The sequence below is a fragment of the Lactuca sativa genome, chromosome 5 (genome assembly GCF_002870075.4).
Source record: "Lactuca sativa cultivar Salinas chromosome 5, Lsat_Salinas_v11, whole genome shotgun sequence".
NCBI classification, from domain to species: Eukaryota; Viridiplantae; Streptophyta; class Magnoliopsida; order Asterales; family Asteraceae; genus Lactuca; species Lactuca sativa.
This window is the reverse complement of record NC_056627.2, coordinates 318,592,938-318,607,693: the sequence shown is the minus strand read 5'-3', so window position 1 is coordinate 318,607,693 and position 14,756 is coordinate 318,592,938. Positions and strand designations below refer to the sequence as shown.

The window sequence follows — 14,756 nt, the reverse complement described above, 5'->3', positions numbered from 1 at the left end:
CCCTATATGCTCACCAGGCTCCCAAGCCTGACCCACTCAGTTTAATTGTATCACAGGTATCGATATGAAGCTGCTTTGCACTGAGAGATTAAAGGAGATGTAAATCACTAGAGTAAATGAATGTATGTTCTGTTTATACTTATGTGTCTGTATCGGAACATGACATCTCGAGGTTTTATTATTTAATGAAAATACATTCTCTTTGAGAAATGTTTTGATAAGTTTTTATCATATCTTGTTTTGGGAACAAATTCCGCAACCGTTTTCTTTAAATGAATATTCTGATTTATAAAACAAAGCATAAACAAATCAGTCTTTTCTGGCCGTGAAATCGGCGATGTCACATTTGTGCTCCAATTCCACTGGTAGATGACAATTTTTTTCCATAAACCAATCTATAGGGTGTTGTTCCAATAGGTGCCTTGAATGAGGTCCTAAACTCCCACAATGCATCATCTAACTTATCTGCCCAATCCTTCCTATGGTTGCCTACCGACCTTTCCAAAATTCTTTTGAGGGCTCTATTCGTTATTTCAGTTTGGCCATTCGTTTGCGGATGATAAGGTGTTGAGAATCTATGGTGCACACCATATTTTTCCAAAACCTTTGCTAGTTGTTCATTGGCAAAATGGGTCCCTCTATCGCTTATCAACGCCTTTGGTACTCCAAGCCTAGAGAATAATTTCTTCAAAAATTTCACCACCACCCTTGCGTCATTTGTTGGTAGCGCTTGTGCTTCGGCCCACTTTGATACATAGTCCACCGCCACAAGTATGTATTTGTGCCCTTTTGATGATGGAAATGGCCCCATGAAATCTATACCCCACACATCGAAAACTTCACACACTTGGATGCTTCTCTGAGGCATTTCATTCCTTGCAGAAATATTTCCCGATCGTTGGCACACGTCACACTCTCTCACATAGGTAGCAGCATCCTTGAAGATCGTGGGCCAATAGAATCCTGCATCAAACACCTTTTTAGCAGTGTATTGAACTCCATGATGTCCTCCTTCAGGCCCATTGTGGCAATGCTCTAGAATGTCGCGGATCTCCTTTCCAAACACACATCTTCTGATGATTCCATCTGCACAACTCCTAAAAACATATGGTTCATCCCAGAAATAATATTTAATTTCTAATATGAGTTTCTTTTTCTACTGATGAGTTATCCCTTTTGGAAGAAAGTCCCCGGCTAAAAAGTTTGCAATATCTGCATACCATGGTTCTTCTCCTATTATCACCATCAAATACTCATCTGGAAAACTATCCCTAATACCCTTGTGGTCAGATGCATCCCTTTCTGGATTCTCTAATCTTGAGAGATGGTCAGCTGCTACATTTTCCATTCCTTTCTTGTCCTTGATCTCGATGTCAAACTCTTGAAGTAATAACACCCATCGGATCAACCTTGGTTTTGCATCCTGCTTAGCAAATAAAATTTTAATTGCAGAATGGTCAGTAAAAACAGTGGTTTTGGACAATATAAGATAAGGACGGAATTTATCAAAAGCATAGACCACGGCCAATAGTTCCTTTTCAGTTGTGGTGTAATTTTCTTGAGCCGGATTCAAGGTCTTGCTAGCATAATAAATTGGTTGAAAGTGTTTATCAACTCTTTGACCAAGCACAGCACCTAAGGCAAAATCACTTGCATCACACATAATTTCAAATGGTAAATTCCAATTCGAGGCGATAATGATTGGGGCGTTAGTTAATTTTGTTTTCAATATTTCAAAAGTATTTAAACATTCTGTTGAGAAATTAAATGGCGCATCTTTTAAAAGTAGCTGAGTTAAAGGTCGAGTTATTTTAGAAAAGTCTTTTATAAAACGACGGTAAAAACCTGCGTGACCCAAAAAACTCCTAACGCCCTTCACATTGGTTGGTGGTGGTAGTTTGGCAATGGTGTCAATTTTCGCTCGATCCACCTCAATCCCCGCTTTGGACACTTTATAACCTAACACAATGCCTTCTTTAACCATGAAATGGGATTTTTCCCAATTTAACACTAAATTAGTCTTTTCACACCTATCAAGCATTAAGTCAAGGTTAGTAAGACAATTATCAAAAGAAGAACCAAACACGGAAAAATCATCCATGAATACTTCCATATACTTCTACACCATATCGTGAAATATTGCCGTCATGCATCGTTGAAAAGTGGCAGGCGCATTGCACAACCCAAACGACATTCGTCGGTAGGCAAACGTTCCACTAGGGTAGGTGAAAGTGGTTTTCTCTAGATCATTCGGATCGATTGGTATTTGGAAATAACCTGAAAACCCATCTAAAAAACAATAATAGCAATGAACGGATAATCTTTCAAGCATTTGATCAATAAAGGGTAAAGGGAAATGGTCTTTGCAAGTGGAATCGTTTAGCTTTCGATAATCAATGCATACTTGCCAACCGGTTACTGTTCGCGTAGGAATAAGTTCGTTCTTTTCGTTCGCCACGACTGTCATTCCTCCTTTCTTCGGCACTACTTGAACGGGACTTACCCATGGACTATCGTAAATTGAATAAATGATCCCCGCATCCAATAGCTTTACCACCTCCTTCTTAACCACCTCTTGCATATTAGGGTTCAAACGCCTTTGATGTTGCACCACTGGTGTTGCTCCTTCTTCAAGATTTATTTTATGAGAACAATAAGAAGGGCTTATCCCCTTTATGTCGGTGATTTTCCATGTAATTACATTCTTTCTTTTCTTTAAAACCTTAACTAATTGATCTTTTTCAATTGGGGTGAGGTCCGATGCAATGATCACAGGCTTCTGCTCACCTTCTTCGAGAAATGCGTATTCTAAGTGTTCTGGTAACGTTTTCAGCTCCAATCGGTTCTTCGTATTTTGATTCTTCAAGAAGTCTTTCTAATTCATTCAAATGTCTCTCAGCATCAAAATCATCTTCTGGAGTCGGAATGTGTTCGCTTCTTTCGTCTTCTTTCCATTCTTCTAATAATTCTTCCAAGACATCTACTGAAAAGGCAGTATCATCACTACACTTCGAATGTTTCATGGCTTGATCCATTCCAAATATAACTGAGTCCTCCCCCACTCAAAGGGTAATCCTTGAGTCTCGTATGTCTATTATGGCACCCGTGGTATTCAAAAATGGTCTTCCAAGGATTATTGGCACTTGGTGGTCCTCCTCCATATCTAGCACAATGAAATCTGCCGGAAAGACAAACTTATCGACTTTTACCAATAAATCTTCACATATACCTCTCGGGAATGTCACCGTCTTGTTTGCTAAGTGGATCGCCATTCGGATTGGTCTCAGTTCCAGAAGGTGTAGCTTTTTAAAGAAAGAGTATGGCATGAGGTTCACACTTGCCCCCGAATCGGCCAATTCATAGCTAGTGGCTAAATTCCCGAATTGGCAAGGAATGGTTAGGCTACCTGGATCACCTTTTTTCTTTGGTAGTTTGTTTAACATTGAGGCTGAACAGTTATCATTTAAGACTACCTTGGATGATTCCTCCATCTTCTTTATATTTGTGAAGTTCTTTTAGGAACTTTTCATACTTTGGCATTTGCGCGACTGCTTTGATGAACATAATGTTGATTTGCAAGGACTTTATGTGCTCCAGGAACTTCTGGTAGTCTTCATACTGCTTCTCTTGTCGAGCTCGGCCTGGGAATGGTAATGGTGGTTTAAATGGCTCAGTTTTTGAATTATTTTGCTCATCAGGTGCGTAACTCGTCGAGTTTTTGTCAGGAACTCGACGAGTTTTGTCTACTGTCGGTGAATTCAGATTTTCTTGATCTTTTTCTTGTGCCTCTTTTTGATTTGTACTTGGGATTGGAGTGAGGGGTGTGACTATCTTCCCACTCCTTTTTGTCACTATGTTAATGTGCGTGCCGTTTGGATTTTTTTCCGTGTCACTAGGAAACCCACCCGGTGTTCTTTCATTGAATTGCTTGGCAAGTTGCCCAAGCTGTTTTCAATGTTCAAAATTGAAGCTTGCTGATTCTGGAGCAGAGTTTGTTGATCCATCATCATTTTTTGGTGCTCCTTCATCATCTTTTGTTGATCTCTAATGGCTGCATCGGATTCGTCATGCCTTTTTTCGGAAGCACTAACGAATCGAGTTAACATAGCTTCAAGATCCGTCTTCTTCTCTTGCACTGGTTCTTCTTTTTGGTAAAACCCGCGTGCTTTTTGCCTATACTTCTCCTCCTTTGCCTTCTTGTACTCGTCATAGGGGAGCCATTTCTTCTTGGGCTTTCACCAATCATCATCAAATCTATCGCCACTCGAATAACAAACTTGTGCCTTTCGGTTGCCGTTCTCATCAAGATCACAATCCTTAGTAAGATGGGGACCGCTACAATTGTCACAACCCACCCTTATGGCATGGATGGATTGATCCATCTTTGTCATCCTACGATCCATACTTTCTAGTTTGGCCATCATTGCTACCATGTCATCGGAAACTGAGTTAACCACGCCTCTAGCTGTATCGTTCCTTGGATTATGGTATTCTCTTGAATGATTGGAGAATTCTTCTACCAATGTTTTAATGACAGCTGGTGCTTTCTTCGTGAGGGGTCCTTGGGAGTCTAGTAATTGCCTCGTTGTGACGTTCATGCCATCATAAAAGATGGAAACCTCTTTTTGCACGTTTAGGTCGTTTTGAGGGCAATTTCTTATTAACCCCTTATATCTCTCCCACGCCTCATAAAGTGATTCTCCCGGGAATTGCTCAAAGTTAGCAATTGCTTTCTTCAATTTTGCAATCTTAGAAGGTGGACAAAATTGGTCAATGAACTCCTCGCGCATCTTTTGCCATGTTGTAATGGATCCGGGGGGTAAATATTTCAACCATTCCTTCGCGGATCCTTTGAATGTAACCGGTAACATCCGTAGTAAAACAGTATCGCGAGGCACATTTGGCATGTGGAAATAGTCAGCAATGTCCATAACTTCTTCAATATGCTTGTAAGCATCTTCATGCTCCTTTCCATGGAATGGAATGTCTTTTAGTTGTGCGAGGATGTGACCCTTCAACTCAAAATTGGTGGTAGATGGGATTGCAGGTTGCACGAGTCCCGGCCCGGTACCATCTCTTATGCGCTTCTTGTAATCTCCCATCAGTATGTCGGCGATGTCGGCCATATTATCTCATTGATCGGAATTGCTTTATTCACCAAACATGGATGTGTCGGACTCGATTTATTTTCCTCTTTGTTTGCGAATAATCAACTTCGTGTCATCTACGAGTGGCTCTAGTGTAGAACCGGAGCTTCGGGTCATACAAACCTGAAATAAAACAGAAAAACAAGCGTAAAACGAACAAAAACGAAGAATTTAAGAAACTGTCAATAGAAGAATAAACTCGATGAGTTTTAAGACTAAACTCGACGAGTTTAATGCAAAATTATAGAAAATTAATACGAACTGAAAACAGGTAACTTTATGCAAGAAAGATCTAACACAAATGATCGATAATACCAGCAAACAATATAATTATTAGAACCGTTCCCCGACAACGGCGCCAAAAACTTGATGTGTTTAAAACAAACTAGTTTTAATCCTAACAAACTCAAATGTAAACAAACACATGCAGGCAGTGTACCTATCGATAGTAGTTTAGTTTAAGCAAGTAGGGTATCGAACACAGGGAACGGTAACAATCAAATTAAATACTAGTATTACCTAATTAAAAACAATTAATAAAAGAGGAGGGGGGGGGGGGGGGGGTTTCTCTAGTTTTTCAAGACTAGAAACTTAATCAAGCACTTTAAAACTCAAACAAAGACAATTAACAACAAAGAAGAATAAGAAAGGACAACTAGATTCAATGATAAAAGAGACTTTTGTTTAGATTCGATTCACTTATTCCTATGGTCGATTTCGTGGCAAGTGCAATGAATTAATACATCAATGGTTACCGATTCCTAATATGATTGGGTTCATGTTCATTATTACCAATCCTTTAGTAGACAAGTTAATTCAAACACTGATCAAGTGATTAAATTAACAAGTTTCCTAGTGTTCAATTTGTATCAAGCAAGACTTATAATAATAGTTAATCAAATTTGTTCAATTCAATCAACTCATGTATAGATGTTCATCACACATGCTCACACATTGATTTACATATTTTATAGTTAACCCTAGTTTCATATTCACTATTCCTAGGCATACAATCTTATATTCATAAAACTATATGAATCAAGTAATCAAGAAGATATTCATGCAACTCAATCACTTCTTTGTTAACTAAAAATATTTATCATCAATACATAAGGATCTTTAATAAGCTTACAAAATGAATAACCAAATTAATATCAATTCAACCACTCAATCAAACCATGTTCATAAAATTATCTCATCCAAACAGAAGTAAAAAGCTTTTAGCTCATATCTACAGCAAGTAATAACCTAAAATCAAAATCTAATGATTCAAACATGGTTCAAAACAAAGATTAAGAAAAGAAGAATGATTATTTGCCTTTGATTCTCTTTGAAATTGTCTCTTATGTTGAAATCTCGAAAATAGCAGCTCCAAGAACCCTTTTGATCTTCAAAAGTCGCAGTTAGCCTCCAGTAAAAGTTAGGGTTCGAATGAGAAGAGTTTCTATATATAAATTTTGAAAACAACGTCAGCTCGACGAGTTTTTAAGAATAACTCGTCGAGTTTTTCCGATAATCCGCATATACAGCGTGTACGGCAAGGCATCTTCGAATCTAGAATATTCTAATAAACTCGTCGAGTTTCTGGTAAAAACTCGTCGATCAAGTTTCTTCTTTTATTCAGCTTCTCTCTTCAATCCTTGATCTCTAAGCTTCCAATCACTCAATCATCTTCCTTTTTCATCCAAGCATGTCTTTTATTGCTAAAATTGAAATATTAAGCTAATTATGTATCTTTTGTTCATAAAATGATATAAAATCAACAATAATTAATAAGATAATGAATGGTTTCTATGACTAAACAAGCCCATATCATGTTCACAACACCAGACTTCGAGGACGAAGTCAGATTCAAGTAAGGGAGAATTGTAAAATCTATTATTCAGGTAACTTTCCATTGATGTCCTAAATATGAAATTTTTTTGCAAAATCAGTCCCTTGACTCCTTATGAGAAAAACATGTGTGAGCCTTGTACGTTAGTCGTACTCCAGCATACGTTGGGCATAAGTGGTTGAGGGTCAAACCCTAATTTTAGGGCTTGGACCCTATTTAAGCACCATTAATTCCTTAAGACTTCTTCTTTCATCAGCCTCCACCTCTCATTTCGTCCATTTCTAACCCAAATCTACATCGGTGGTGTTTTGAGCTCATTTTTGTGTTTGGTGTCCATTGTGGAAGGATGGAAGCCATTGGAAAGCAAGAAAGTAACTCCAAGCTTGATAGATCTGAGTTTTACACCCCTTGAATAACCTCCAAATGAGTTGTCCTTTTGGACGTTTTAGAGTGTCTAGTGTGATAAAAAGGGGATCTTGGTCCTTCTTTTCCTTCCATGCAAAGGTTTTGTTGTCTTAATGGATTAATGAGTTTGGGTTTTAGACTTTGGATCTTTTCTAGCCATGGGAAGTCATAACGGTGGAAACTTTATGATTTAGAATGATGATTTGGACGTGGATATGAATTTTGGAACTTTGGCATAATGAGATACGAGCTTAATAGAAAAGAAAAGGTGGCGGCCTATTACGTCGAGCGTACTAGATGGTATGACGTGCTTACCTAGTCAAGACCTCGTATCCGGATCAAGGGAGTGCACTATGATGGGTATAGTGGTTGAGTACGTCGACCCTACTCAATTTGAGTTGACTCATTGCCTTTTTACCTTTGACCAGGATTTTCACTAAACTAGACCTAAAGGTATTTTGGGTATTTTGAGCTGAGTTTTGAGATTTGGTCACTGTTTGTTGCATAGGTGACCTGTAGAGTTGGTATTCGGAGAAGCGTGTTGTTCAGCTATTTATCAGACTGTGAGGTGAGTTTTTCATCACTATACTTGTGGGTCAAAGGCACCAATGCCAGCGCACTAGGTTATGTACCCTGGTATATAAGATATTGTTATGTTGTAGTGATCTGTTAAATCTATATCCTGGTATATAGGATGTTGCTATGCGGTAGTCATCTATAGATATGTCTGTTTGTTTGTTGACTGGTTATATGTTTAGTTGTTGCATATGTCGACATAGTGTGGTTTTTGGTTGAGGATTTACTGTTATGTGCATAAGACAACAAACAGGGCCATTCCAGTTCGATGACTGACTGGGCCAAGGCAGTCCAGTCTGATGATTGATTGGGTCGGGGGTAATCCAACCTGATGACTATGGACCTGAGCGTATTCCATTTCAATGACTGATTGGGCTCGTTGCATATTGGCATTCCAATTCGATGACAGATTGGGTCGAGGCATTCCAGTCCGATAACTGATTAGGTTGGTGGTAATCAAACCCGGTCGTTGTGGATTTGAGGGTATTCCAATCTGACGACTGATTGGACCCAACATCCATGATTGCATATGGTATATGTTGTGTGGTGGTACTTTTAGGGGGAGTCACTAAGATTTGGCTGACAGTTTTAGTTTTATGTTTCAGGTACTTCAGATGATCGTGGCAAGGTGAAGGCTTGATCATGCACATCATCTTGGATTTTACGAGATTATGACTTTGGGGTACTCTGATTCATATTAATGAGTTTTGGAAACTATGATTTGTAAACGCTTATGGTTTTGGATTGGTTTCAAAAATGAAAAAAATTTACATTGATTTTTGGGATGTTACACACTAGTTATCTTGTTTAGATTTAATAGTACTAATAATTAAAGAACAACTAATACAAAGATCATACAATTAAGGAACACATAATTATTTAAATATATTCAAACTATTAACGATATGATCTATTGATTTCTTGCCAATTGTCATAACAATCAATTGAAGCATAACATTGATAACTACTACTCTCTAGTATAGTTAACGTCAATAATTAATATGCCTAACCCTTGGATTTGATCAATCTTTAGTCCTAACAGTTTAATGGTTATAAACTGATTATGATTCAATTTAATGTAACAATATCAGTCTTCTAACTACACATAAATCAATAATAGTTAATAAAAATCATAACTTTAACATGAAAAGCAAAGTAATCAATCAAACACAAGTATTAATCAAAATCACATAATCCAACTAACGAAATCAAAACATATTCACGAAGGTTCATTTACATCTAGAACAAGTAAAGGTTTTTACATCATAATCAGTACACTAAAGCAGAAAAACATCACCAAAAGATTGTGAGACACCATCATCAAGCAAACCTAAAGTGAAATCTCGATGCAATTAGCGCTTGAATCCTCAAATCCTTGCTCCAATCGAATCTATAGCTTCAAAGTAGATACCTAAAGGGTTTCTGGACGTCAAAACGAAGTAAAGTCGCAACTATAGGGTGCCAAAGGTTGTAGCACGATTTGGGTTGGAAATCTCATGTTTTTATAGATCAAGTGACTCCACAGCATGTTAGAGGTCTCACCATGACGTGGTGGTCGATTTCCTTGTTGCACACGAACACATATACCGAGACATAATTTTTTCGGCATTTTTGATCCACCATGGTGTGGGAACTAGAATTCCTTATTTGGAATAAACACAAAAGTCTTCTGAATTTTGTTTATTTTCAAGAACATCTTCAATTTCCTAAATCGGAGTTACGAGCCATTAGATATAGCCAAAATACAGAAAAGAGGTCAATTTTTCCAACAATATCATTTTTCCATCTTTTTAAGCTCTGTTCTCCTCCTTTTTCATCCCAGCTCCCATTTTAACTATAATTGAACATTTCAAAGTATATTAAGTATCATATATCCTAAAATATAATATATTTACTCAAATTTATTAGGATAATGTCATAAAATACATAGTTAAATAAGGCAATATCAACATACATTTAACACTAGTATGTTGAAAAGAGTTTCGCTCAGACTTAAGAAATTGCTTATGAGGAAGCATTCTCACTGGTAGCTAGAAAATGTATATTTAATTATTTGTTACCATTGTTGTCTCCTGTGTTTAAATAGTTGTAAAATGGATGTTTAAACAATTTTCCTTAATAGGAAACCTTTAAAGAATGTATGATACATCTTGAAAGGATTTAAACTTACAGAGTACCCAAACAAGGTGCGTAGGCTAGAAAAAAACTATTCATAGATTTGAACAAGCATTGCATGCCAATAATTTGTTCTTCCATCAGAAGAGTCAAAGAGTGTTGTCTTTCTAGAAGTCGAGATGAGTTTTGAGTACATGTCAAAGCTAGTGGGAGTGTCATTGTCTTCCTGGTATTGCATGTTGATGACAATACTGCTCATAGGAAACATTGCTGTGACAACCCGAAATTTCCATTCTGTACTACATACCAAGTCAATAGAATTCAAAACAGTTATTGTTAATTTTCAGACTATTTGGGGTAAGTTTGAGTATCTGTGATTAACACTTTAGGAGATGCCAGGAGAGGGGATGTCCTAGGGTTTACTGTGCAACAATAAACTTTCATACTCCAAGAAATTGGAAATATATGACCCAAACATGGAGTTTGCGGTCCAAAACCCAAGGGGTATATATATATGGTCCTTAGCCATATTTATTCATTTGTTCCATTTCCAACTAGAGAAAAACCCGATTCTCTCTCAAGAATCTTCAGCTTTTCATTCCAAATCGAAGTCCTTCTATCTAAGTGTGTTATATTGCTTGTTATGTGTCTTAGTATCAAGAAATCACAAGGAAACATTAAGATCAAAGATTTTACGGCCCAAGAACACCTTGGACCTTAAACCCTTCTTTAAGGGCCAAAAGTGTGCCCTAGTCCCTTCCTTTCCTTATGAAACTAGTCTAGACTCATACCTTCATGTGTATGGGACTTGAAAGCACAAAAATACCATGGTCCCTAGGAGATTACGGCCGCAAACACAAAGAGATTTGGTCTTAGGGTCGTGAACTCCTCAAAGGAGGTAAAGGGAGCCCTAATCTATACCAAAGACTAAACCATCAGGTAGAAATACTTCTAAGGGGCATGTAAGGCTTCAAAACATCAAATGACCAAAAGCTTAGGAGATTACGGCCGTAAACTCAATAGTTTACAACCATAAACTCATGGTGTTATGGTCCTTAGGGAGTAAACTCAAGAAAGGGGTTCTTTGGAACCCTAAACCCAATAGCTTTGTCCTACAACAGCTTAGATGCAATCCTTAGGGCTTATAATGTTGGAATAGTGTCTAAGGCTACAACTATATTAGGCAAGTATTTGACCCGGTTGGGCATGGTCCTTTTGGGTTGCCTTCACCATAGCAACTTGACAGGATGATTTATAATTTGAGAAGGAATATTATTAATATATTATAAGAATAATATAAGGAATAATAATATTATTATTTGATTAATATAAGTCATAAATTAATTAGGAATTAATTTGGTGACTTAAAGAGACTAATTAAATAAAGGGGTATAAATTGTCAATTGTTTGATAGTTGCACTTTGGGCTATATATCCTTTATGGATAAGGGGTGGACGATTTCTAGGGCTAAGGATAGCCATAAAATCGTCCAAGGCTTATCATGGAAAGGATTTGGATTGCTTAGGGCTTAATTTATCCAATTAGGGTTTAAGGGTGAAACCCTAGGAGCCTTACAAGTATAAATAGACCCCAAGGGCTAAGGGATTTCGACACTTGTGCTTAGAGAAGAAACCCTGGACAAATTTCTCTTCCCTCCTCTCTCTCAAATCCTCCTCCTTGCTAGTTGGTGTTTGTAAGCCATTAGAGGAGTGACAATTGTGACTCTAAAGCCTCAAGGACAACAAGATCAAGCAAGTGATTCAAGGTAAACTTCTAATCTCTGATTTCATATTATTGTTATTGTATATTAGCCATTAGAAGTCTTGGATTCAATGTATGTTCGATTAGAGAAACCTAGATCCAAGCATTAGGGTTGCATGTGCACATAGGAATGTTCATATGGCCAAAACCCATCAGTGGTATCAGAGCCTAGATTGGTTTCTATTGAATTCATACTCTGATTGCTTGTTTGTTGCTAAAAAAATCGTTTTTTAGTCCTCTGGTTGATGAACTCGGCGAGTCCCATGGTGGTACTCGGCGAGTAGGCTCAACTCAGCGAGTCCATCTGGGTACTCGGCGAGTTCAAGCGTCAGAAAAAGGAAACTTCGGTATTTCTTGCTGTTTATCTTTGAGATACTTGCCTTAATCATATTAGATCAATATAAATCAGATTTTATGATATATATGACTATATTCTTGACCTAATTGAAGATATTTATCAATTAATAAAATATTTGTTTCCTTATGTGATAATTCATTAATTATTTTATTAAATTGGTAAATTGTTTTGCAAGAAATCATTAAGTAAATCAAATATGGATAATTATGGAATTAATGGTTAATTAAGATTATTTGTTATTTGATCCTCTATGTTTTAAAAGTTTAAAACTTGTCCTCAAGTTTTGAAATTTATGTTTTGTGATTAAAAGTTTAATTTAGACAATTTAAATTTCAAACCCTAGAATTTTACAAGTTTAAAATCCAACCTTATACTAATATAATATTACAAGATTAATATATATATATATATATATATATATATATATATATATATATATATATAATTAAAATGCTAGTCTTACCGTTAGTAGGCCTCATTCACGAAGTCGGTCTATAAGGTGGGTATAAGGTTGCTGTCTATAAAATGGCGCTTAATGGGTGTACACTCACACCCACCGCTTGCTTGATCGGTGGAGGGTCGTTAGCCGAACGGGTAGGATAGGGCAACCTCATCTCTTCATTAAAATTATAATATAAAATACAAAGTAACTACATGTTTTTCAAAAATTTCCCAATCTTAGTTACTTTAGGAAAAGTGAATTGATGCAATCCCATGAAATTACACTTTGCACCCTTGCTAAGAAGTTAGTGGAGCGTGTGTGGTTTACCGACACACTAATTGGTTCTAAGCAAAGGTGGCAAAGGGTGATTCGTTCTTTATCATAGTTCAATGGAGCGTGTGTGGTTTACCGGCACATCGAATAGGTGATCGTTACAATGAAGGCACCATATAAATTTGCATGGTAATTCACACCCACTTTGTGATCCTCGGTATCCCAGTCACAAACGAGAAGGGCATATCGAGATTTAAACATGCCATTGAAAAGTTTTCAATGAATCTCATCCAAACCTAGGAATTCTCAATACATTTAGAACTTAAAGTTATGTGGTGTAGAATTAGTGAATCGTCATTCACTTACGTTCAAATTGTTTGCATGTTAGATTACGGCATCCCTTTTCTAATAAGTAAATATTGTTGTTGGATCCTAGCCCTAATTTTTCTTATTGGGTGATAATTAGGGATTCATATTCTAATCTATCTTTGTCCTTTCTATTTGTAGATGTCGAATGCAAACAACGCTGCTGCTAGTCCATTGACATTGATGAGCCTTTGTCAAAAGGTTACTTTCGATGGGACGAACTTTAGCGAATGCATAAGATACATTCGCACAATTGCTCGCTATGAGGACAAGGAGTATGTCCTAGATGAGAAGCTCGAGAAAATCAACCCAGAAATCGCTACTCCGGCTGAAATGACCGCTTTTGAAACTCACGAGCATGATGCAATGAAGGTACATTGCATCATGATAGCCACCATGAATGCCGAATTCCAAAAGTCCTATGAGGACATGTATCCGTATGAAATGCACCAAGACTTGTTGGAGAGATACCACCAAAACGCGAGGCAAGACCATTACGAGATTTTCACTAACATGATTTCCGCTAAAATGGGTCATGGAGAATCTCTTACCGTGCACCTGCAAAAGATGAAAAGGTATTTCGATTGTCTTCGCAAGTTGAATGTTGACTTTGGGGAAGACTTGGCGATCGACATGGTGCTTCACTCTTTGCCTCCGTGTTACAATCAATTTAGGATGACCTACCACATGAACAAGGAAGAGGTCACCCTAAGCAAGCTCCAAGGTCTCTTTAGGGTTGCTGAAAGCAACCTAAAGGACAAGTATGTTGCACCCACTCCCAATCCACCCGATGCTCCTGTTTTGGCCATTGGGCAAGGAAGAGGCAAGAAGAGGACGGCTCCGTCTAAGAGCCACCGCAAGGGAAAGTCCCGAGATGGTTCCTCTTCTAGTGGGACCAAAGTTGATCCTGCTAAACCCTGTCCTAACCCTAAGGAGGCAGAGCGCCATCATTGCCATAAAATAGGGCATTGGAAGAGAAGCTGCCCAGACTACCTGCAAGCCATAAGGGAAGGAAAGATCAAGCCATATTTCGCAGGTATTTATACAATTAAATCTAATGATTCATCTCATGCTAATTCTTGGGTCCTTGATACCGGTTTTGGTTACCATATTTGTTCCGATTTGCAAGGACTAAGAAGAAATAGGGATGTGGAGCATGGAAGAATAAATCTAATCATGGGGAACAGAAGATCGTCGCCTGTGACCAAGATTGGAGTGTATTCTTTAGTGCTTAGGAATGGTTTATCTTTAGATTTGAACAATTGTTGCTATTCACCAGAAATAGCTAGAAACATCATTTCATTTCATGGTTTGTTTAGACAAGGTTTTAGATTTTCTTTTAATAATGAGAATGGTTCTATTCTTGCTTATCTAAATGGTGTCTTATATTTTGAAGCTATACCATGTAATGGAATTTATGAAACCGTTATGATTGTAGATAACTTAGGAAATGATGTTTTATGCATGGATTCTTCCAAT

The 14,756-nt window shown here is 37.5% G+C and overlaps 2 protein-coding genes and 1 non-coding gene across 3 annotated transcripts; 1 reads left to right on the top strand and 2 right to left on the bottom strand.

Moving 5' to 3' along the window:
- Positions 1–3,062: 3,062 nt before the first annotated feature.
- Positions 3,063–3,491, bottom strand: LOC111890633 (uncharacterized). The gene has a single exon (XM_023886736.1). It carries the CDS (start codon positions 3,489–3,491, stop codon positions 3,063–3,065), a length of 429 nt encoding a protein of 142 aa, XP_023742504.1.
- Positions 3,492–3,851: 360 nt separating this feature from the next.
- LOC111890634 (uncharacterized) lies at positions 3,852–5,126 on the bottom strand. The gene is made up of 2 exons (XM_023886737.1): positions 4,278–5,126; positions 3,852–4,232 (listed from the first exon to the last, which is right to left on the bottom strand). Exons 1-2 carry the CDS (start codon positions 5,124–5,126, stop codon positions 3,852–3,854), a joined length of 1,230 nt encoding a protein of 409 aa, XP_023742505.1.
- On the top strand, positions 4,636–4,742 carry LOC111890682 (small nucleolar RNA R71). Its single transcript, XR_002849942.1, has one exon. It is a non-coding gene; the product is annotated as a small nucleolar RNA R71 (small nucleolar RNA).
- Positions 5,127–14,756: the final 9,630 nt, after the last annotated feature.

Coding starts and splice junctions, on each gene's coding strand:
- LOC111890633 (XM_023886736.1), bottom strand. CDS start 3,491: ATGGAGGAATCATCCAAGGTAGTCTTAAATGATAACTGTTCAGCCTCA.
- LOC111890634 (XM_023886737.1), bottom strand. CDS start 5,126: ATGGCCGACATCGCCGACATACTGATGGGAGATTACAAGAAGCGCATA. Junction 4,233..4,277: donor ACGGCAACCGAAAGGCACAA/GTTTGTTATTCG, acceptor GATTGGTGAAAG/CCCAAGAAGAAATGGCTCCC.